Below are 23,467 nucleotides of genomic sequence, written 5' to 3' on the forward strand. Positions count from 1 at the left end.
TTCATGTGTCTGTGTCACATAAAGTGACTGCTTCTTCTTCTTTGTTTGTCTTTGTGAAGCTTTACATGTAAAACGAGGCATCGGTGCTTCAGTAAAGCCTTTATTTAGATCCTGTGTGGAGCTGCACGACCAACATGTGACTTTTAGCTTTGATTCAAAGTGTTACATTAACAGCATCACATTAACTGATCTGGAATTAAAGACATGTTTACTCAGGGTGAGGCTGTTCACTTATTTAATGACACTAAATGAATGAAACACATCAAACCTGCAGCTGGTTTAAAGTGTTTTATTGGCTTTGACTGTGATTTTAAATAAATGTGCTGAAAAGCTGAAGTTAAACCATCAGAGAGTAAAAACTAAGATCTTACAGGAAGTCCTGACCTGCTCGGCTGCAGGTTCAGTTTATCAGAGTTTGAGTTTCTGTGTGAAGGTCGAAGTTCAGTCATCACATGAGTATCTAACATGTCATAAAAGTCACCAGGATACTCGTACAAACACTGATCTATAACATAGAAGCAGGCTTTATGTCTGTATTATTCTCTACATACAGACTGTAACACAGACCTGAAACTTTAACTTCACTCAGGAACCAAATTTACACATTAAGGAGTTTGTTTTGTTTCTTAGCAAAGTTCACATTTTATTGCTGCTTTGCTGAAGTTTGGTCGAGTCGGGCTGTAAATGATCTGCGACACAGACACACCTTAATGAGCCGTCTGCTCACACTTTTCCTCACAGGCTTTGATTTAACTCTGTGGATCAACAGTAACATGGTCACGGTGGGTACTGTAGCAGTCAGCCTCATGTGCCGTCTGAAGCAGTGTGAGAGTGTCAGTAGATGATCAGCAGAGGAAAGTGAAGCTGCTGTGAGCTGATGTCCTGAAGGGCTTTTAAAGAGTCTCTGAGTTTGACAGGAACATGAAGATGTTTGTGGTGTTTGTGATCCTCCTGCACGGTAAGTACACCTTCCTCTCTCTGCTCTCATCATCAGCTTTTCTTTCATCTCTCTCTCTTTAATGTGTTGAAGTGCAGTTTCTTCTTCTTTAAAAAAGAAGAGAAGTGACAGCATGTAGTGTGGTGCAGACTCACTGCTAAAATGACTTTTACTTGTTTTCCCAGTAAGGTGGCCCAGGGTCAGACAGGGAGGAGCCACTGATTGATATTATGTTGGTAGTTGTTTGTCAGTCACAACATTGGATCAGGGAATTAGTGCAGTCTTACTAGTGATACAGATGCTCTAGGTTTACTGTTCAATTCCCCACTAAGTTTTCCATTTATCTCTAAAGCCATAGATAATGTTTATCCTTAGCCAGCAGTTTCAATTTTCCTTTAGTGCCGCCTGCGCCTTCATCTGCAGTGCACTAGCTATGAAAAGTTTATTCATATAGCACATTTCATTATGCTGACTTTTGGACCAACAAACAGTATTTCTGTCTTGTCTCTGTTCACTTCTTAAGTGTTTTGAAATATCCAGTATATCATCAGCACACCTTATTAGTTCGTAAACAGACCCATATGGAAAATATATTATTATATATATATATTACTATTATTAGTGATAACTATACTACTACTAATAATAATAATTTCTTAAAAAACTGTATTTTTAGGAAGAGTATTTACAACAGTAAAAAAAATCCCTATTTCTGCATTTAACAGAATGCGATAAGAAAGCTGTTATAGGAACCACTGTCGAAAAAATATAATTGAACCAGTATAAATATAACTATGAGATGAACAGTGCTTGCATTTCTTTCTACTCTTTTCCCATTTCTTTCTTCTTCTTTTTTTTTTTTTTTTTTGTCTTAAATATTGAAGTCCATTGTTTTCTACTGCTTCCACCACACAAAAACAATTTCCTGCTGCCATAAGCAAAGCACAAAGGTGCTGCTCAGGGAGCATTTGCATGTTCTGCAAAGTTCAACACAGTTAGCACAGTGTACATATATTCCAAATGCAGAAATGCAGAATGACAGGAAGCAGCCACCTATAGTACACGTGAAGAGTGGCTGCCAAAAAAGATTTCATTTTTTGCACCTAACACTTTTCTCCATAGTCTAGAAAGGCAGCATAATTTGCATCTTCTGGACAAAGTTTAACGCCATTGAAATTTCTTTTTCTTTCACATTCGACTGGTTCACGTGAATGTTTTTATAGTAACTGAGATGGATGCCTGCTGTGCTTTTAAAAACACACAGTTTCTTTCTTGTTTCTACCAACCTTTAGAGGTTAGAGGTCATTGTACCAGCTAAAGCAGAACCTAAAACTGAAACTGTGTCTGAGTCACTGTTGATTGTCAGGCACTTGGTGTTCACTCTTTCTGTGTTAGAGTATCACTTCCTGTTACAACCCACAGTGGTGTTCTTGAGTAGCTTCCCCGTGTAGCCAATTTAATTAAAAGCTTTTCGACAACTTCTTATTTTATGGTGTCATCTTCATGTGCTTCATCCAAAGCACACTCTATGTTGATTTACCTGGTAATTATTTTCACAGTATTCACTCACTGTCTTTAGGGTTTTGCTAGCTTAGCTTAGCTCATAGCCGAATCGCTAGCAGCATCGCAACTGGCTAGCAACCATAGTCAAGTGTCTTCCAGGTGCCAGAGCAGGTGACATTGAGGGAAATTTAATTTTCCACTTCAGCTTATTAATTAACCAAAGACCAACACAGAGTTTTAATTCATTTGAAAGCCTGATGCGTAACCCTGTCCAACCCTAGCTGGAAGACATAAAAACCCACCCACCCAGACTTCATCACAGTAGATGTCTTTCTGAAAGCTCTGTAACTAAGATTAAGAATATAATCCACCCACTGTTATCATCTTCAATGCCCTGTACCAATATAGAGCAGAGCAGCTATCTGAACGCTACCCCAACAGAGGTCGATTATCTTGTTAATAATTTCACCTCCTCAATACGTGGGACTCTGGATACTGTAGCTCCTGTGAAAACTAAGGCCTCAAATCAGAAGTACCTGACTCCGTGGTATAATTCTCAAACACGTAGCCTAAAGCAGATGACTCATAATCTGGAGAGGAAATGGCGTGTCACAAATTTAGAGGATCATCATTTAGCCTGGAGAAATAGTTTGCTGCTTTATAAGAAAGCCCTCCGCAAAGCCAGAACATCTTACTATTCATCACTGATTGAAGAAAATAAGAACAACCATAGGTTTCGATTTGTGATATGTAGCGTGTTTGGAGTGTGTAGTTAGTGTGTAGTGTAGTGGATAGTTTTGTTTTGTGTGTCAGAATAATGAGGCAACTGCTGAATGTTACAGGTGCTGCCATAATGCCATCAAAGGCAGATTACAGTATAAACGGTGTCTCCAGGTAGAAAACAGGAGGAGTGAAAGAGCTCTGCTGTCAGACCTGCAGGTATCAGGCTGTGATGTTCTCCTTTATGGTGGACAGAAATTATGTTTTGGAGTGGCACAAATAATTTGTGTGGCATCTTATTGAATGCAGAACACCTGATTTTTATATAAATAGTTTGAAATGGTCATTTAAAAACGGGTAAAAGGTAAATGGATGTGAATACCTTGAATAAACTTGTGTATGGGATTTTAAAATGTACAATTTATATTTCCATTTAAAGTTATAAATTATGATTCAAGAAACATGTTTGTGTTTGTTACAGTAAAAAATATAACTTTTTCTAATCTGAGTTTGTTTTTTGTCTGATTTTAGTTGTGTTAATACAGTATGTCAAAATGAAAACATGACTGTAAATTCAGACACGTGAGGTTGTGCTGAAAAGGATGATACCAAACAAGGCAAAGGAAATAGTTTTCAAAGGTGAAATATAGAGGTCAAATCAAAACTAGTCAAAAATGGCCAATTATACGCTGATTAAAAATTTTTTTTACAGTAATGCAATAGTTACTTTTCCTACTAATTAATTACTTTCTTGTAAATCAGTTGGTAACTCAGTTACTTTTTTGAAGAAGTAACTAATAACTATAATTAATTACTTTTTCAAAGCAACCTGCCCAACACTGCCCCTTTTCCACACACATTTCAGGTGCGTCCAACACACATTCCTTTACATCCAAATCACCAGTGCAGCCGTATGATGTTTTCCTTCTCTCACCCCAACCGGTCGCAGCTGATGGCCCCGCCCCTCCCTGAGCCTGATTCTGCCAGAGGTTTCTTCCTGTTAAAAGGGAGTTTTTCCTTCCCACTGTCACCAAAGTGTTTGCTCATAGGGGGTCATATGATTGTTGTTTTTTTTCTTTGTATGTATCATTGTAGGGTCTACCTTACAATATAAAGCGCCTTGAGGCGACTGTTGTTGTGATTTGGTGCTATATAAAATTGAATTGAATTGATGACGTTAGTAAGAGTTGTTTCTGTGCTGTGATTGGTTCTGAACCCATACTGCTACTCATCATAGAGACTGTGAGATTAAAGGTATTCTGTTGTTTATAAACAATATTTTAAAATATTTTGCTTTGGAGTGAAAGATTATAAATGTGTCTATAGCTATATTTCTCGAGTAGTGGTGTGATTACAGGACATTTAAGAGAAATGGGAAAATGCCAGACTGTAGAGAACTGTTCATAATATTTTCTAAATAAAACAAAAATAATTAATTTTTGCGAACAACAAAATACAAATTAGAACAGTTGTTGGAGATGGGATCAAGTAAAAAGGTGCAAGACTTTAACTTTTTCAACTATGGCTGGAAAAGCTCAATAAATGAACATCTACAGTTTGCAAGTGATTAAGCTGAGGCGAGTATGTGTTCAATGTCTTTGATTATATTTAGCTTTTTTGTGATTGGCTGACTACAAAATCCTGTAGGTAAAAATGGACTATGAGACAAAACTGCAGCATGCAGTTAATTTGTGTTTTTGCTTCTATGTTTGCTCAGTTTCCCAGCATGCCCTGGCTGTGGTGGTGGAGGTGTATGAGGGTGAGAGATCTGTCCTGCTGTCCTGTCAGTTCTCAGGTTTTATACCTGAGCACCCTGCAGTGATGTGGACTTGCAGTGATCTTCATCCTAAATCTCTCCACCTACAGCGTGAAGGAAGAGATGATCTTGGAGGACAAAACCAGCGTTACAGCGGGCGCACGTCGATGAGACCTGATGCTCTGGACACTGGAGACTTTAGCCTCACTCTGAGAAAACCAACAAAGACTGACAGTGGAGCATACACCTGCTCCATCAGTGATGGAGGAGATGAACTGAAAGTGACAGATATACAGCTGCAGGTCAAAGGTCAGCAACAAAACCAGAACGTATACACAGTAAAACCTGAAGTTCAATAGGCTTGAGAAAAGAATTTGAATGGGGATTTGAAATTGTAGGTAATGGTGAGAAAACGGTGTTTTTAATGCTAGAAATAGCTGGGTCACTTAAAAGTTTCATCCAGTTAGTCCCAATGTGAAAAGAATTCCCAGGTTGGGATCCATTGCCTTTGGATATGTCCATGTCAGCTCGCACTGGAGTAAATCACAGCCGTGAAGCAGCAAAAATGAGAATCAGCTCCTCCAAGTCTGATGCAATGGTCCTCATGGACCCGCATGGGCATCCAGAAAAGAGTTCAAAGTTCCCACTCTGGTCTAAGGAGCTTGGAAAGAAAAGCGTCTGGACTTCTTTAAGTTGCTTGAAGACGTTTCACCTCTCATCCAAGGAGCTTCTTCAGTTCTAAGGAACCCACTCTGATTCAAGGACCTCCAAGGTGGTCGAGTTTAAGCATCTTGGGGTGTCATTCATGAGTGAGGGTACATGGTAGATGGAGACCGACAGACGAGGCTGTCAGACTCACTGTGTGTGTCTCCTATATGATACATTTAACTGACATTTTTTTATTGTAACAACCAGCGATTTATACAGGAAACTAATGACTATTAACAAGGTTGCCCAAACTTTTGCATCCCACTGTAGTTGGGAGAGTTGAAAGGATGTACTGTCTGTTTGGGTAACTAAGGTAATTAAGGATATACAGGGAGTGCAGAATTATTAGGCAAGTTGTATTTTTGAGGAATAATTTTATTATTGAACAACAACCATGTTCTCAATGAACCCAAAAAACTCATTAATATCAAAGCTGAATGTTTGTGGAAGTAGTTTTTAGTTTGTTTTCAGTTTTAGCTATTTTAGGGGGATATCTGTGTGTGCAGGTGACTATTACTGTGCATAATTATTAGGCAACTTAACAAAAACAAATATATACCCATTTCAATTATTTATTTTTACCAGTGAAACCAATATAACATCTCCACATTCACAAATATACATTTCTGACATTCAAAAACAAAACAAAAACAAATCAGCGACCAATATAGCCACCTTTCTTTGCAAGGACACTCAAAAGCCTGCCATCCATGGATTCTGTCAGTGTTTTGATCTGTTCAACATCAACATTGCGTGCAGCAGCAACCACAGCCTCCCAGACACTGTTCAGAGAGGTGTACTGTTTTCCCTCCTTGTAAATCTCACATTTGATGATGGACCACAGGTTCTCAATGGGGTTCAGATCAGGTGAACAAGGTGGCCATGTCATTAGTTTTTCTTCTTTTATACCCTTTCTTGCCAGCCACGCTGTGGAGTACTTGGACGCGTGTGATGGAGCATTGTCCTGCATGAAAATCATGTTTTTCTTGAAGGATGCAGACTTCTTCCTGTACCACTGCTTGAAGAAGGTGTCTTCCAGAAACTGGCAGTAGGACTGGGAGTTGAGCTTGACTCCATCCTCAACCCGAAAAGGCCCCACAAGCTCATCTTTGATGATACCAGCCCAAACCAGTACTCCACCTCCACCTTGCTGGCGTCTGAGTGGGACTGGAGCTCTCTGCCCTTTACCAATCCAGCCACGGGCCCATCCATCTGGCCCATCAAGACTCACTCTCATTTCATCAGTCCATAAAACCTTAGAAAAATCAGTCTTGAGATATTTCTTGGCCCAGTCTTGACGTTTCAGCTTGTGTGTCTTGTTCAGTGGTGGTCGTCTTTCAGCCTTTCTTACCTTGGCCATGTCTCTGAGTATTGCACACCTTGTGCTTTTGGGCACTCCAGTGATGTTGCAGTTCTGAAATATGGCCAAACTGCTGGCAAGTGGCATCTTGGCAGCTGCACGCTTGACTTTTCTCAGTTCATGGGCAGTTATTTTGCGCCTTGGTTTTTCCACACGCTTCTTGCGACCCTGTTGACTATTTTGAATGAAGCACTTGATTTTTCGATGATCACGCTTCAGAAGCTTTGCAATTTTGAGACTGCTGCATCCCTCTGCAAGATATCTCACTATTTTTGACTTTTCTGAGCCTGTCAAGTCCTTCTTTTAGAATAGAATAGAATTAGAATAGAATAGAATTCAACTTTATTGTCTTTGCACATGCACAGGTACAGGGCAACGAAATGCAGTTTGCATCCATCCAGAAGTGCTTTAGTGATATAGATATATTACAATATATATTAGCAATAATATAGATATGTGAGTATATTACAGAAATGGGTCTATTATGGTATGTTATAATGTACACGGTATGAAGTATGTTGTGAATATTCTATAACTATAAGTATGTACAGGCTGTAGTACATTTTGACCCATTTTGCCAAAGGAAAGGACGTTGCCTAATAATTATGCACACCTGATATAGGGTGTTGATGTCATTAGACCACACCCCTTCTCATTACAGAGATGCACATCACCTAATATGCTTAATTGGTAGTAGGCTTTCAAGCCTATACAGCTTGGAGTAAGACAACATGCATGAAGAGGATGATGTGGACAAAATACTCATTTGCCTAATAATTCTGCACTCCCTGTAGATGGGAATATACTTATAGAGTGGAGAGAGTCTGTTGAAAAGTTAGAAGCAGTACTTGCTCCATCATGCTCCAGTTACCACCAGTATTATACTGCACTGTCTTTGTGGTTGATAATGTGTTTCTTGTCCTCATAGACGACCAAGAGGAGGTGACAATGTGGAAAACGTCAGACTTCATCATCCTGCCCTGCAAAGCAAAACCTGAGCTGCCTGAGGGTTCCAGAGTGGAGTGGACTCGCTCTGACCGAGTGGTCCATGTGTATTCAAACAGAAGCGACCACCTTAAGAACCAGGACGACATTTACTGTGGCCGCACGAAGATGAACAAAGACCTGCTGAGAACTGGAGACCTCAGCCTGACCCTGAAATACCCCACAGAGAGAGACAGTGGAGGATACATCTGCACCATCTACAGGGACAAAGACATCCTGAGACAGAAAGTAGTGCTGCAGGTCAAAGGTCAGAGATGTAAATACAGGTCAGAGGTCAGTGTTGTAGATTTTGGTCAGAGTTCAGTGTTCATGTCGTTATAGTTTCTGTTTCTCCACAGAACCATTTCCATCCTGGGCCACAGTTCTCCTGGTTCTCTTGGGCCTCCTGGTTCTTATTGGGATTTCTGGAGGTCTCATATCTTATTTACGTCACTATTTCATGTCAGGTGAGTGTCTCCTACTACACTACCCATAATGCCGATGGTCAGCAGGTGTCCTCTGGTGGCTCCTTGACTGCGGCTCACACAAACTTGTTCCAGAAGCTGAAAGAGTTGAGAGTTACAAACAGCTGATACAGAGAGCTGAAGAGAAACTTCCAGGTTTGTTCCAGAAGTCAGAAAACCTCCTTCAGACTCAGTCATTGATCAGTGAAACAGCTCCACAACATGACTTTACTAAACAGTGTGTGTGCTTCACTGCATTGATCTGACTCAGAGGCTGCATGTGGACAAGCTGTTCTTCTTCTGTGGTGGTAAACAGCAGCTGACATGGAAACATGTGCTGACAGTAAATGTTGCAGCAGCTTCAGTAAATGTTCCTCCTTGAGTTGTGCTCAGTCATGTGGTGGAGAGCTTCAGATGTTCAGACACATGAGATCTTCATGGTTTTTGTGCTGATGTGTGTGAGACATGGCCGACTGTGGAGGCTCAGGCTGTCTGTGCTTCTTCATCCAACATGTCTGCAGCACTTTACAGGACGCTGCAGACTAGTTACCAAAGAACGAGTCAGGAACACATCAGGAACAAACTGAGACACAATCTGACTGAGACTAGAAGACAAGGAGGGACAGAGAGGTCATGTGACCATCACAGCTGCTGCCAGCTGATGTCATCATGCTGTGCTTTGTTGTCCTCAAAGGTTACAAGGTGGAGGTAGATTCAGGGATGGAGTCTGTCCTGCTGCCCTGTAAAACCACAGTTCGTCTGCCTGAAGATGGTAAAGTGGAGTGGACGGATAAAAATGGAAAGGTCCACGTGTATGAGAACGGCTCTGACAAACCTGAATACCAGCACCCAGATTTTAAAGCCAGAACCAAGATGAGGAAAAATCTGCTGATGCTTGGAGACTTCAGTCTGACCCTGAAATACCCGACAATCACAAACACCTACACCTGCACCATCTACAGCAGGGAGGGAAACATCCTGATGAAGAAACACGTGAAGCTGACTGTCAAAGGTTAGTGCTGTAGATACACGTCAAAGATCAGAAGTCAGTAAATGGTAAACAGACTGGTCCTTATACAGTCCTTTTCACAATAACTAGAAGATGATTTCTAGCAGAAGTGTGAACATCTCCACATCCTTTCTCCATGTTATCATCCAAAGCTGTGTGAAGTTTCAGAGCTCTGCAGCTAACAGACACTTTCAGTTTGTAACATCGTCTTCAGAACAACAAGATTAAGAAAAAAAACAAAACGCATAAAACCGAACATTTCCAATAAAGGAAACAAAAAGGTGGAATAAACTGATGTCTTAGTCAGTTTGTTAAATCGTTTGGATTTTCAGACAACAACATTCTTGTAGGTTATTTACCATATTTGATCAGTACCTCTCCATAGTGGTGAAGAGAGAGTTGAGTGAAGCTCTCAAATTATGAAACAAGTTGTTCCCAGGCTGGAGGAGGTGGCCAGGGTGAGGGTGGTCTGGGCTTCTCTGCTTAGGCTGCTGCCCCCACGACCTCCCCCCAAATAAGCTGAAGAAGATGAAAGGATGAAAAGATGTGATCATTCTGTATATTTCAGATAAAATAAAGTTAAATGGTAAATATTATTTCATTTCACATTTTCATGTAAGACACGGTATGCCTCAGCTGTTTCAGGTAGATCCAATGATGTGTCTAACTTTCTGATAACTTTCACTTTCCATCCTGATGATGAAGGCTGACAGAGAATGACATCCCTCTGGAAACAAGTTCAGAGTTTCCTGCAGTGAACATCCTGATTTTCTTTTTTTAAAGACACCAAATAGTGATGTTACCTCTAACACCGAGGCTTTGAACTACACTTTATTTATTGTTGTGAAACTGTGGGCGGAGTTTGCTTCAATTGAAATCACTGATTGTGTTTGAAGAGCTTCACGCTACGTCCACACGTATTTTTGAAAATGGAGATTTTCAGTTTTCGTTTAAAAAAAAAACGCGTAAACGCAGAAATGAAGGAAAACGCTGCTAGGAACATGCCAAAGCAGCAGGGGGCAATATATTCCTAACCGTGTAGAAATTTTGGCCAATCAGAAGTCTAGAAGCCTCGTTGGGAAAAAGTAAACAAAGCTGGGGCATAGAAGCTAGTGATGGTAAATTTGATTCTTTTTACTGAATCGAGTGTTAATGAGTCACTCACCAAAGTGAATCGGTTTTTTTGAGTCATTTGATTCACTGAGTCAGTTGACCAGAGAGTGCAAAAATTTTACATTTTCACTCAAACTTAATTTGTTTCCCTTTTCATGTAAATCCCACTGCTAAGATGAATGCTTAAAAAACAAACAAACTATTTTAAGATAAGATAAGATAAGATAACCTTTATTAGTCCCACACGTGGGAAATTTGTTTTGTCACAGCAGGAAGTGGACAGTGCAAAAGTTATGAGGCAAAAATTAGAATACAATAAGAATAAATACAGTACACAACTGTACAGAATAGAATAAAATAAAATACTATATACAGTAGAATAAAATAAAATAAATATACAATAAGATAAAAATAGAATACAAATACAAATACTATATACAGTAGAATAAAATAGAATAAAAATATACAATAAGATAAAAATAGAATACGAATGCTATATACAACTGAGTAAAAATACAACGATGACAGAAAGGATTATTGCACTTAGTATTATTGCATATGTATGGATGTGTGTGCTTGATCAGTTAAAGTCTTTATTATGGAGTCTGACAGCAGTGGGGAGGAAAGACCTGCGAAATCTCTCCGTCCCACACCGTGGGTGCCGCAGTCTCCCACTGAAGGAGCTGCTCAGTGCTGTCACAGTCTGCTGCATGGGGTGGGAGATGTTGTCCATCAGGGATGACAGCTTAGCCGCCGTTCTCCTGTCACTCACCACCTCCACTGGGTCCAGAGGGCATCCTAGAACAGAGCTGGCCCTTCGGATCACCCTGTTCAGTCTCTTCCTGTCCCCAGCAGAGATGCTGCCGCCCCAGCAGACCACGCCATAAAAGATAGCAGAAGCCACAACAGAGTCATAGAATTTCTTCAGGAGTGGGCCCTCCACTCCAAACGACCTGAGTCTCCGCAGCAGGTACAGCCTGCTCTGCCCTTTCCTGTAGAGGGCGTCTGAGTTATGAGTCCAGTCCAGTCTATTGTTCAGATGGACACCAAGGTACCTGTAGCTGTCCACAGCCTCAATGTCCATACCTTGGATGTTCAGTGGTTGCAGTGGAGAATGCTTGTGCCTGCGGAAGTCTACCACCAGTTCCTTGGTTTTACTGGCGTTGATCTGGAGGTAGTTCAGCTGGCACCAGTCCACAAAGTCTTGGGTCAGTCCTCTGTACTCCTTGTCGTCCCCATCAGTGATGAGGCCGACTATTGCAGAGTCATCAGAGAACTTCTGCAGGAAGCACTGGGTGGAATTGTGGGAGAAGTCTGCAGTGTAGATGGTGAAGAGGAACGGAGCCAGAACCGTTCCCTGTGGGGCCCTCGTACTGCAGACAACCCTGTCCGACACACAGCCCTGAGTCCTCACATACTGTGGTCGGTCGGTGAGGTAGTCCAGGATCCAGGTAGTGAGGTGATGGTCCACTCCAGAGTTCACCAGCTTGTCCTTTAGAACCGAGGGAAGAATGGTGTTGAAGGCACTGGAGAAATCAAAGAACATGATTCTCACAGTGCTTCCAGCGGTCTCCAGGTGAGCGAGGGAACGATGTAGGAGGTGAATGACGGCATCATCCGCTCCAATGCCAGGCTGGTAGGCAAACTGAAGTGGGTCCAGTGATGAGCTTATTAGGCGCCGAAGCTGAGCCAGGACCAACCGCTCCAGGGTCTTCATCAGGTGGGATGTCAGAGCCACCGGCCTGTAGCTGTTGAGGTCCTTGGGGCGTGAAGTCTTTGGCACTGGTACAACACAGGAGGTTTTCCAGAGCTGTGGGACTCTTCCCAACCTCAGGCTCAGGTTGAAGAGGTGCTCCATCACCCCACACAGTTGGTCCGCGCAGGACCTGACGACCCTCGAGCTGATGCCATCTGGACCCGCTGCCTTCTTGCCATTAATCCTCCTCAGTTCCCTCCTAACCTGGGTGGTTGAGAGAGACAGGCTGGAGCCTTGTGTTGAGTGTGTATTGGATGCTGTTGTTGGGGGTGGGGGGGAGTGAGCAGGGTGAATAGAGGAGGTGTGAAGTGTCTGAGGTGGAACAGCAGCAGTGGGGGTGGGTGAGTCTGCAGCCGATGTTGCAGACTGCCTCATGGCTGAATCAAATCTGTTGAAGAAATGATTCAGTTCATTTGCCCATCTCACATCCCTCCCAGGCAGAGAGTTCTGCTGTTTGTGGCCCGAGATGGTTCTGAGGCCTCTCCAGACTTCACCAACGTTGTTTTGTTGAAGCTGGTTCTCCATCTTCTGCCTGTAGCTCTCCTTCCCATTCCTTATCAGTCCCCTCAGCTCTCTCTGCACCCTTTTCAACTCCTCTTTGTCTCTGGATTTTATAGAGAAAAAAAGAGCAAAAACATTTCTAAAATTAAGCAATTTCCTATCAAAATTGCTTAATAAACATTTATTTTGTTAGTATTTTCCTTAAGTGTGTCAAATATATATTTTCTCATCTAAATGTCCACTGCGCTGTGAGCCAGGGGGCGGTAATGCGCCTTAACATTGGTTGCCAACCAAGAAGAAGAAGAAGCTGTGAGCCAGGAGGGAGGGGGTGAGTGAGTGATTCGTTCGCTCGCTCTATGATTCAGCACAGGAGGGAGGGGGTGAGTGAGTGATTCGTTCGCCCGCTCTTTGATTCAGCACAGGAGGGAGGGGGTGAGCGAGTCCTGAGTGATTCGCTTATGCTTACGATTCCGCACAGGAAGCGAGGGGGTGAGTAGCTCAAATGTGTTGTTAGCATGTTAGCAGCGCGATGCTACTCTGAACCGGGGAGCTATCTTCTTGATGTGAGCTTCTACTCAGGGTTTTTTCTTCCAGTTCAGAGCAGAAATGCTTTTGTTATGAAACTGGCTGTTGTTTCCCCCCCCCCCACAATTTTAATTATAACCTAGATATATTTCTACTAATGGAATTAGTTTGCTAACAGCAACAGGGATGAGTCAGTGAGTCAGTTGGGCTTGTGAATCATGATTCACGAGTCAGTAAAGTGATTCTCGAGTATTGAACGATTCGTTCACGAATCGAACATCACTAATAGAAGCAGAACCGAGTCGTATGTGTGGAGGGACAGTAACTGTGTGTGTATATGTAAGCATTTAAACACTGCAGAGAGTACAATTAACAGCAACAGTATTGTAGAAATTCATTTCACCGAAAAAATAATGTGGCGCACAGTGTGACGTCAAAATAGGCGCACACCTTTGACACTGCGTTTTCTCCGTTTTTATTTATTTTATTTCCGGCTCTTTTTAGAGAACCGGCTCTTTCGGCTCCGAACCGGCTCTTCAGGTTGTTTTGTTGCTTTAATTAATTTATTATTAACAATAATATAAAATTATGCACAAAAGGAATTACTAATGTAAAAAAAACTTGGTTTTATTTACAGTGGGGCAAAAAAGTATTTAGTCAGCCACCGATTGTGCAAGTTCCCCCACTTAAAATGATGACAGAGGTCAGTAATTTGCACCAGAGGTACACTTCAACTGTGAGAGACAGAATGTGAAAAAAAAAAAATCCATGAATTCACATGGTAGGATTTGTAAAGAATTTATTCGTAAATTAGGGTGGAAAATAAGTATTTGGTCACCTCAAACAAGGAAAATCTCTGGCTCTCACAGACCTGTAACGTCTTCTGTAAGAAGCTTTTCTGTCCCCCACTCGTTACCTGTATGAATGGCACCTGTTTGAACTCATCATCTGTATAAAAGACACCGTAGACCTGCACCAGACTGGGAAGAGTGAATCTACAATAGGCAAGCAGCTTGGTGTGAAAAAATCAACTGTGGGAGCAATCATCAGAAAATGGAAGACATACAAGACCACTGATAATCTCCCTCGATCTGGGGCTCCACGCAAGATCTCATCCCGTGGGGTCAAAATGATCATGAGAACGGTGAGCAAAGATCCCAGAACCACACGGGGGACCTGGTGAATGACCTGCAGAGAGCTGGGACCAAAGTAACAAAGGTCACCATCAGTAACACACTACAACGGCAGGGAATCAAATCCCGCAGTGCCAGACGTGTTCCGCTGCTGAAGCCAGTGCATGTCCAGGCCCGTCTGAAGTTTGCCAGAGAGCACATGGATGATACAGCAGAGGATTGGGAGAATGTCATGTGGTCAGATGAAACCAAAGTAGAACTTTTTGGTATAAACTCAACTCGTCGTGTTTGGAGGAAGAAGAATACTGAGTTGCATCCCAAGAACACCATACCTACTGTGAAGCATGGGGGTGGAAACATCATGCTATGGGGCTGTTTTTCTGCCAAGGGGACAGGACGACTGATCCGTGTTAAGGACAGAATGAATGGGGCCATGTATCGTGAGATTTTGAGCCAAAACCTCCTTCCATCAGTGAGAACTTTGAAGATGAAACGAGGCTGGGTCTTCCAACATGACAATGATCCAAAACACACCGCCCGGGCAACAAAGGAGTGGCTCTGTAAGAAGCATTTGAAAGTCCTGGAGTGGCCTAGCCAGTCTCCAGACCTCAACCCCATAGAAAATCTGTGGCGGGAGTTGAAAGTCCGTGTTGCTCGGCGACAGCCCCAAAACATCACTGCTCTCGAGAAGATCTGCATGGAGGAATGAGCCAAAATACCAGCTACTGTGTGTGCAAACCTGGTAAAGACCTATAGTAAACGTTTGACCTCTGTTATTGCCAACAAAGGTTATGTTACAAAGTATTGAGTTGTATTTTTGTTATTGACCAAATACTTATTTTCCACCCTAATTTACGAATAAATTCTTTACAAATCCTACCATGTGGATTCATGGATTTTTTTCTCACATTCTGTCTCTCACAGTTGAAGTGTACCTCTGGTGCAAATTACTGACCTCTGTCATTATTTTAGGTGGGGGAACTTGCACAATCGGTGGCTGACTAAATACTTTTTTGCCCCACTGTATAACCTTTATTTATGCAGTTAAAAAATCTCATTAACATTAAAAATGTCTTTCATAAGAATAAGTTGGCCAAGAGCAGAAATACCAGCAAATATTACAATAGTTCTGCAAAAATATTTTAAGTGGGGATAAAGAACCGGATTGGTTATAATGTAAGTACAATAACAATAATAATAATAATATTTTTTTAATTTTATATATAACCCCTTTGTAAACCCTGTTCACTGAAGTCTATTTACGAACATACGCAAAGATATTAATACACAGAAACATTGGAAATCCGTTTTTGGCAGACAATCACTTTTTGGCACAATACCAGCTCGCGTCGATCACGTCAAAGCTCCGGCTCTAAGAGCCATTTCGTTCGAGACCGACACATCACTAGTCCACACATAAATGCAAAAACTGAGTTTTCGAAAATATCCACTCTGGCAGGCGTTTTTAGAAATCTCTGTTTTCAGCGACTGAAAACGCAGTTTACGTGTGGACGAAAAGTGCAAATGCATAGAAAAATCTCAGTTTTCAAAAATACCCGGGTACGTGTGGATGTAGGCCCAGTGCTTCAGGTGGAGCTTTGAAACGTTGGCGTAAAACTCGATGTATTAAAGGTGACTGAAACATAGTTTATCATTTTGAACCATGTGTGTAGTGAATGAAGCTGTGAGTAGTGATTCAGTTTTTGAGCCAGTGCCTTGTTTCGTCATTAATATCAAATAAAGGTTTGACTCTGGACACATCAGCTCTGCTGCTGATTGGACAGATAAACACAACACAGTAGAGTAATGGGACATATTTCAGACTCCAAACAAACATCACTACAAATATTTGACTTCATTCAGTCAAAGAAAATGTACACACTGCTGCTGCTGATGTCTGTAGAGGTCATGCTGTGTTCTGTTCTCCTCTCAGTCCCCCAGGTGGAGGTGGATTCAGGGGTGGGGTTTGTCGAGCTGCCTTGCAAAATCTCTTCAAAAGTTCCCCTGCTTGACATAGCAACCATTGAGTGGACAAACACATACAACACAAAGGTCCACGTGTATGAAAAAGGCTCTGACCAGCCTGAAGAACAGGACAAGATCTACACAGAACGAACGAGGATGGATGAAGACCCGCTGAACACTGGAGACTTCAGTCTGACCCTGAAATACCCCACAGATGGAAACACGGGTATCTACACCTGCATCGTCTACGACACCAAGAAAAACATCCTGCTGAAGAAAAAGGTGGAGCTGAGAGTCAAAGGTCAGTGCTGTAGATACAGCTCAAAGATCAGAGTTCAGAAAATGATTAAAAACCGAAAATAAATAAAAACAAAAGTGAGCTGACAGATGCCAGCCAACTAATCAAAACTCAAAAGAAAAGAAACCACAGTGGTTTCTACAAGTCAAACAAGCTAAATAAATGAACACGCTGGTGACCATACACAGAATGCTAATCATGCTAAACATGGTGCAATGTGTTCAGCAACAAAACAAGAGAGAAGCCTTCAAGTGAAAATGTACTATTTTTCTTAAATTGGACAATAATTGGACAATCTTACGCCTCAACTTACTCTTGGAATTTGCTGGGATCTCATGCGCACAACATGAAAAAAACACAACATCCAAAATGCTAGCTGGTACTGCTTATATCATTCATCATATAAAGCAGGGTGTCATGAACATTATGTGCAGGCTGGAATTGGACCAAAACGCAAACTCACCGAAAGGAAGCTTAAACTCAAAATGCAGCTTTATTTTCTGAACGGAGGAAAAGGCGATACAAAACAAAACTAGACTGGGAAATTCTTATGAAACTGACTCGCAAAGAAACACGGAGGGGTACACGGCCATGAGGGAGGACGCGACACGGAAGGAGACGCTGACTAGTGATGCGCGAATCATGAACGAATCGTTAAATATCGAGAATCACTTTACTGACTCATGAATCATGATTCACAAGTCCAACTAACTCACTGACTCATCTCTGTTGCTGTTAGCAGCAATGTATCTAGCTTATAATTAAAATTGTGGACACAATTTTAACACAACATCCAGTATCTTAACAAAAGCATTTCTGTTCTGAACTGGAAGAAAAAGCCCTGAGTAGAAGCTCACATCAAGACAATAGCTCCTCGGTTCACAGTATCATCGCTCTGCTAACATGCTAACAGCACATTTGAGCTATTCACCCCCTCCCTCCTGTGCTGAATCATAGAGCGAACGAATCACTCACTCACTCACTGGCTGTATCCCAATTCAGGGTCTGCAGCCTTAAAAGCCGCATTTTAAGGCCGATTACGTCACCGCGACGCGACGAAGGCTGTCCCAATTCGAAGGCTGCTCGAAATGCGGCCCTCAAATGCGTCCTTCATTTCCCTGAATTTTAAGGATGTGGCGGTGTAGACTTCGTGGCCCAACATATCCCAGAATGCATAGCGCAGCGGTGGGTGTGGATAATTTTGCCGAAAAAAACGGCGGATGAGGGGCGCCCGAAGAGTAAACTTTAAGTACTGAATATTATGTCACTTGTTTATGTGCAAATGTTAAATAACAAAGAACATTAAAACATTACTGTTGGCCACATGTCGGCAAAGTTATGTGACATTAGTGACGTTTGTACTAACTTGGTTTTAAAGCCTTTACTTTAAAATATACACCGTTCAATAGCTGAGCTTAATCTTACAGAGAATGATCAAAGCTCATGTAGCAACAAACAAACAAATGAACAAAAGATTTTCTCCTTCATTTCTTTCAAACAAAGCTGTATGACACGTTTCCAGCTGTTAGTATCATGGTTGCTAGGCAACCTGGGCAGCGCAACGGAGGCTAGACCGTCCCATTTCACAAGCCTCGCACTTCCGGCCTTAGCGGTCTTTGAGTACGCGGCCCTTGAGGATCGTTGAGGCTGCGTACTTTAAGGCTGCAGACCCTGAATTGGGATACAGCCACTCACCCCCTCCCTCCTGGTTCACAGCTTCTTCTTCTTCTTGGTTGGCAACCAATGTTAAGGCGCATTACCGCCCCCTGGCTCACAGCTCAGTGGACATTTAGATGAGAAAATATATATTTGACACATTTAAGGAAAATACTAACAAAATAAATGTTTATTAAGAAATTTTGATAGGAAATTGCTTAATTTTAGAAATGTTTTTGCTCCTTTTTGCTCTATAAAATAGTTGTTTTCTTTTAGAATCATTCATCTTAGCAGTAGGATGTACATGAAAAGAGAAACAAATTAAGTTTGAGTGAAGATGTACATTTTTTGCACTCTCTGGTCAACTCTCACACACGTCACCACACGCACCACCACACATTTCCTATAATCCTATAATTCCTATAATTTATAATCCTTATCTTTATAATCTCTTCTGCTATTTGCACATTCTTTACTGTAAATTCCTAAGTTAATTTGTAAATTTTTGTAGTAAATTGTAAATATTGTAAAACTTTTCTTCTGTCATTTAATGGTCGGGCATTGTACAGCTACAAGCATTTCACCCCCATGTCATACTGTGTATGGTTGTGTGTGTGTGACAAATAAAATTTGAATTTGAATTTGAACTGACTCAGTGAATCAAATGACTCAAAAAAACCAATTCACTTTGGTGAGTGACTCATTAAAACTCGATTCAGTAAAAAGAATCAAATTTACCATCACTAACGTTGACATAAATGAACACAAAGATAACGAGGTCTTTGGCCTTTGTCTGGTAACCGTTCCTAGATGTTACCTGATCATGGATTAATCTCTGCCACAGTGTTGCTGACAGAGCAATGTTTGGTGAACAGGATCGTCTTTACATGAAACATGCAATCCTTCACAAACTGCCCTCGGTTAATGGTTTTCCTGCCTCTGCAATTAGTTCACTAACTATGTAGCTCCCTTCAGCTGTAGCAAACTGGTACAAAGCCATTACAGGGGGGCGCGTTATGACTAAAAAAACAAACAACAACAACAAAAAAAGAATGCTTGGACACTGCTAGCATAGTGGACAGGGTTTTTTGTTTTGTTTTGTTTTCACGGGGCTTCCACACAATCGCAATGCAGAGGTTGAAGCATCGCAAAATATGCTTGCAAGCCAAAGACTAGAACAGCAGCTGTCGTGCCAAGGTAGGTAGGTCTCCCCGACAGAATTTGTTTCCCCTGCGTCGGGAGCACACGTGCGAGTGGGCGTTAAGGCGTCTGGGTCGTAAACCACCGCCTCTGTTCAAAGATGGTCGCTCACAGTGGACATAGATGGCTTCTTTCACTCCTCTTTCAAACCATCTGTCCTCTCTGTCCAAAATGTGAACATTGGCATCCTCGAAAGAGTGACCTTTGACCTTTAGATGCAGATGGACTGCTGAGTCTTGTCCTGTGGAGGTGGCTCTTCTGTGTTGTGCCATGCGCTTGTGAAGTGGCTGTTTGGTCTCTCCAATGTAGAGGTCTGAGCATTCCTCGCTGCACTGTACAGCGTACACCACATTGTTAAGTTTGTGTTTTGGCGTTTTGTCTTTGGGATGAACCAGTTCTTATTTTCAAAAGTAATTAATTACTTAGTTACTTTTTAAAAACACGATTTACAACCTGAAGAGGTGATAAAGCGATAGATCTTTCAGCCCAATTCTACTTTTTCTACATAATCCATCATAAAAAATGTAATCAAATGGAAAAGTCTCTTTTTAAAACTTGTTTTATTAGTTTTAGTCTTTTAACTTTATGCATCAAGCAAAAATTTAATTATATGCAACATTCTCTGACTGGAAGAAATTAGTTTAACATTTAAACCTATTTTCTGCACATTCCAGCACATAAAATAAAATATTTTGTGTGTTTACACTCAGTCTTTCAAATAGATGCAAGTAAAACACAGCAGAAAATAAATAAAGTCAAAGACTCAGCGGTCCTGTTGCTCTATTTTCACCTGTAAAGCAGGAGTGGCGTAGGCGGAGGTTTACCCTGGTGCAGGTGTGCCGCGGTCAGTTGAAGAATCCACGAGTTGCTCTGTGAGTTTCCCATTACGTGGTAGCTACTCGGTGCTTGTTGGAAGTTTAGGGGTTTTTTCGCTGTAAAAAGAAGTTTTCTTCCCGCGCACAACGGACACTAATGTTTTTGTCACTTTTTATGGAATCAAACTCAAAGTAAGGTCAGTACTTCCACGCTTTAAACGCTGCACGCTCATACTCTCTCCCGCAATCGATATGTGATCCATTGTTGATCTGCACACAGCTGTTGTCACTAACGTCGCACTCGCTTACGTCACTGTCGTGAGACATTCTCGCAAAAAAACCCACAGTTTTAGTAACACAGTAACGCAGCGTTCCTACGGGAAAGTAACAGTAATCTAATTACCGCTTTTGCAATAGTAATCCCTTACTTTACTCGTTACTTGAAAAAAGTAATCGGATTACAAGTTACAAGTAACACATTACTGCCCATCTCTGGTCTCCACAAGCTTAAAGAGCTGCTTTCACTTGATCTCTGTCCTGTTTCCTCCTGTTCTGATCTGCTTCTGTCCTTCAGCCTTATCTACAACTCTGAAAATCAGCTGCTGCTGTCTATAAATTTAATGTTGTTTGTTGTCCTCACAGACTGTCTGGTGGAGGTGAAGGAGGGGGCGGAGTCTATCCAGCTGCCCTTTGAAACCACAGGAAACCTGCCTGAAGATGCCACAGTAAAGTGGGGATACTGTGAACCTGAATGCAGGAAGGTCCATGTGTATGAGAAAAGATCTGACCAGCCTGACAAACAGGACGAGGAATACAGGGACCGAACATCAATGAATGAAGACCCTCTAAAAACTGGAGACCTCAGTCTGACCCTGAAACACCCCACAGAGAGAGACAGTGGGAGATACAGATGTGAAGTCAAGTCTGGTTGTAAACTTCTCAGAAGGAAAATGTTGTTTCTAAAAGGTTAGTGTGTGTGTGTGTGTGTGTGTGTGTGTGTGTGTGTGTGTGTGTGTGTGTGTGTGTGTGTGTGTGTGTCTCTGACTGTCTTGAGTGTGTGTGTGTGTGTGTGTGTGCGTGTGTGTGTGTGTGTGTCTCTGACTGTCTTGTGTCTCCTCTGCAGGGAGAGTTCAGGTCCAGGATCAAACAGGGGACATCAGGAACAGAAGCAGCTCCATTGATCCGACTCCTCTGATGGCTGATCAATCAGTTTGATCTGTGTGTTCTTTGATTATTGATCAGTGAGGTCAGAGTGGAGTCAGTGTGATGTTGTTGTTGTGTGTTTGAGACTTTTAGTGTCCATGAAGGTCTCTGCTGCCGTAGATCCTCTGAACTGTGACAGAGGTCTCACTCTGGAGGAAACTCTCAGCACTTTCCAGCAGCTCCTCCATCATGGAGGACGTTCCCTCACTGTAACAGGTGGAGGAGAGAGGAGAGGAAGCACAGGTGGATCCTCTGAGGAAGAGGAGTGTTCTCACAGTAATGTTACAACATGAAAAAACAAAGGACATTATCACATAGTATTAAAGTATATCACATCAGTCCATGCTGTCCCCTCACTGAGTGTCTTAACATTATTTACTCAGTAACCAACATGAACTTGTATTATCAGCAAGTGTGTGTATTTTTTTGGTTAGAATATCAAATTAGTTTTTGATTGTTTTTGTGCAGCACTTTGGTCAGCTGTTATATTGTTTAAAAGTGCTTTAGAAATTGAGTGAAAGTGAAATAAAGAAATGTGATAATATCGATCCTTTGACACCCCACATTCAATGGTTTTACTGTGAGATATTACAGGTGTCTATTGCTCCCTTCCATACACCTGAGTGCTGTGGCCCTGACACCATCGTGGTATTAGCACCAATAAAAGTCCACACTCATCTTCATTATGAAGGTCGACGGCAGAGTGTGAGCTCATCTCCATTAAAAGTGTCCTCAGACCTGGACTGAGATTCAGAGTGAGAGGAGAGCTCAGGGACCGCCTACAAAGTGCAACACCAACAAAAAAAACCAATAAAGTTTGGTGACTGTGTTTTTAATGGACGTCTACTTTAAATTACTTCCTCAAAGTGTGTCGAGTTCATCACTGTAAATGTACATATTAGTAAAAATGGTTTGATAAAAGCAGATCATGAGGAATTTTTAGATTTTTCACTGTGAGAAGAAGTTATTTAATAATTCTAATTTAAAAAGATCACATTTGTATTTATTACGGCAGAATGATGGACAAGATGGCCCTGCAGTATAAAGTCATCTGGGAGAAATGCCACTGTACATGATTGGAGCAGCAACGTCTTTGTGGTGTTGCACTTTGTAGGCGGTCCCTGAGCACTTCACTCCACCCAGCTGCACCTGGAGCCCAGCGGCATTTATTTCACATCCACCTTGATGTTGTGATTCACGCGCTGATGGTGTCCTTTCTGATTGATATATATATGTATATATATATATATATATATATATATATATATATATATATATATATATATATATATATAAAACCCCCTCAGTGAGATCATTAACAAGACTGGCTACGGATACCGACTACGGAACGGAGCAGTTGTCAGCCACCTCCTGTACATGGATGACATCAAGCTGTATGCCAAGAGTGAACGAGACATCGATTCACTGATCCACATTACCAGGCTATACAGCAATGACATTGGAATGTCATTCGGACTGGAGAAGTGTAGTCGGATGGTAACAAAGAGAGGGAAGGTAGTCAGAACTGAGGGGATTGAACTACCAGAAGGCAACATTGCAGACATAGAGGACAGTTACAAGTACCTGGGGATCCCGCAGGCGAATGGGAACCATGAAGAGGCCGCTAGAAAAGCTGCAACCACCAAGTACCTGCAGAGGGTCAGGCAAGTCCTGAGGAGTCAGCTGAATGGTAAGAACAAGATCCGGGCCATCAACACGTACGCCCTGCCCGTGATCAGGTACCCTGCTGGGGTAATAGGCTGGCCAAAGGAGGAGATAGAAGCCACTGACATAAAGACAAGAAAGCTCCTTACCATGCATGGAGGGTTTCACCCCAAGTCCAGCACCCTGAGGCTGTACG

The 23,467-nt window shown here is 41.9% G+C and overlaps 1 protein-coding gene across 1 annotated transcript; it reads left to right on the plus strand.

The window, feature by feature from the left end:
• Positions 1 to 754: 754 nt before the first annotated feature.
• On the plus strand, positions 755 to 22,731 carry LOC113011414 (uncharacterized). Its single transcript, XM_026150986.1, has 8 exons — positions 755 to 958; positions 4,878 to 5,225; positions 7,913 to 8,236; positions 8,328 to 8,435; positions 9,127 to 9,444; positions 16,403 to 16,735; positions 21,046 to 21,267; positions 22,721 to 22,731. Exons 1-8 carry the CDS (start codon positions 922 to 924, stop codon positions 22,729 to 22,731), a joined length of 1,701 nt encoding a protein of 566 aa, XP_026006771.1. The 5' UTR covers positions 755 to 921.
• Positions 22,732 to 23,467: the final 736 nt, after the last annotated feature.

This window comes from Astatotilapia calliptera, chromosome 3, assembly GCF_900246225.1.
Source record: "Astatotilapia calliptera chromosome 3, fAstCal1.2, whole genome shotgun sequence".
Lineage (NCBI taxonomy): Eukaryota > Metazoa > Chordata > Actinopteri > Cichliformes > Cichlidae > Astatotilapia > Astatotilapia calliptera.

Bases quoted from the DNA above. Each gene is read 5' to 3' on its own strand.
- LOC113011414 (XM_026150986.1), top strand. From the start codon at position 922: ATGAAGATGTTTGTGGTGTTTGTGATCCTCCTGCACG. The intron at 959-4,877 runs GTAAGTACACCT...ATGTTTGCTCAG, and splicing joins GTTTGTGATCCTCCTGCACG to TTTCCCAGCATGCCCTGGCT. The intron at 9,445-16,402 runs GTTAGTGCTGTA...TTCTCCTCTCAG, and splicing joins CGTGAAGCTGACTGTCAAAG to TCCCCCAGGTGGAGGTGGAT.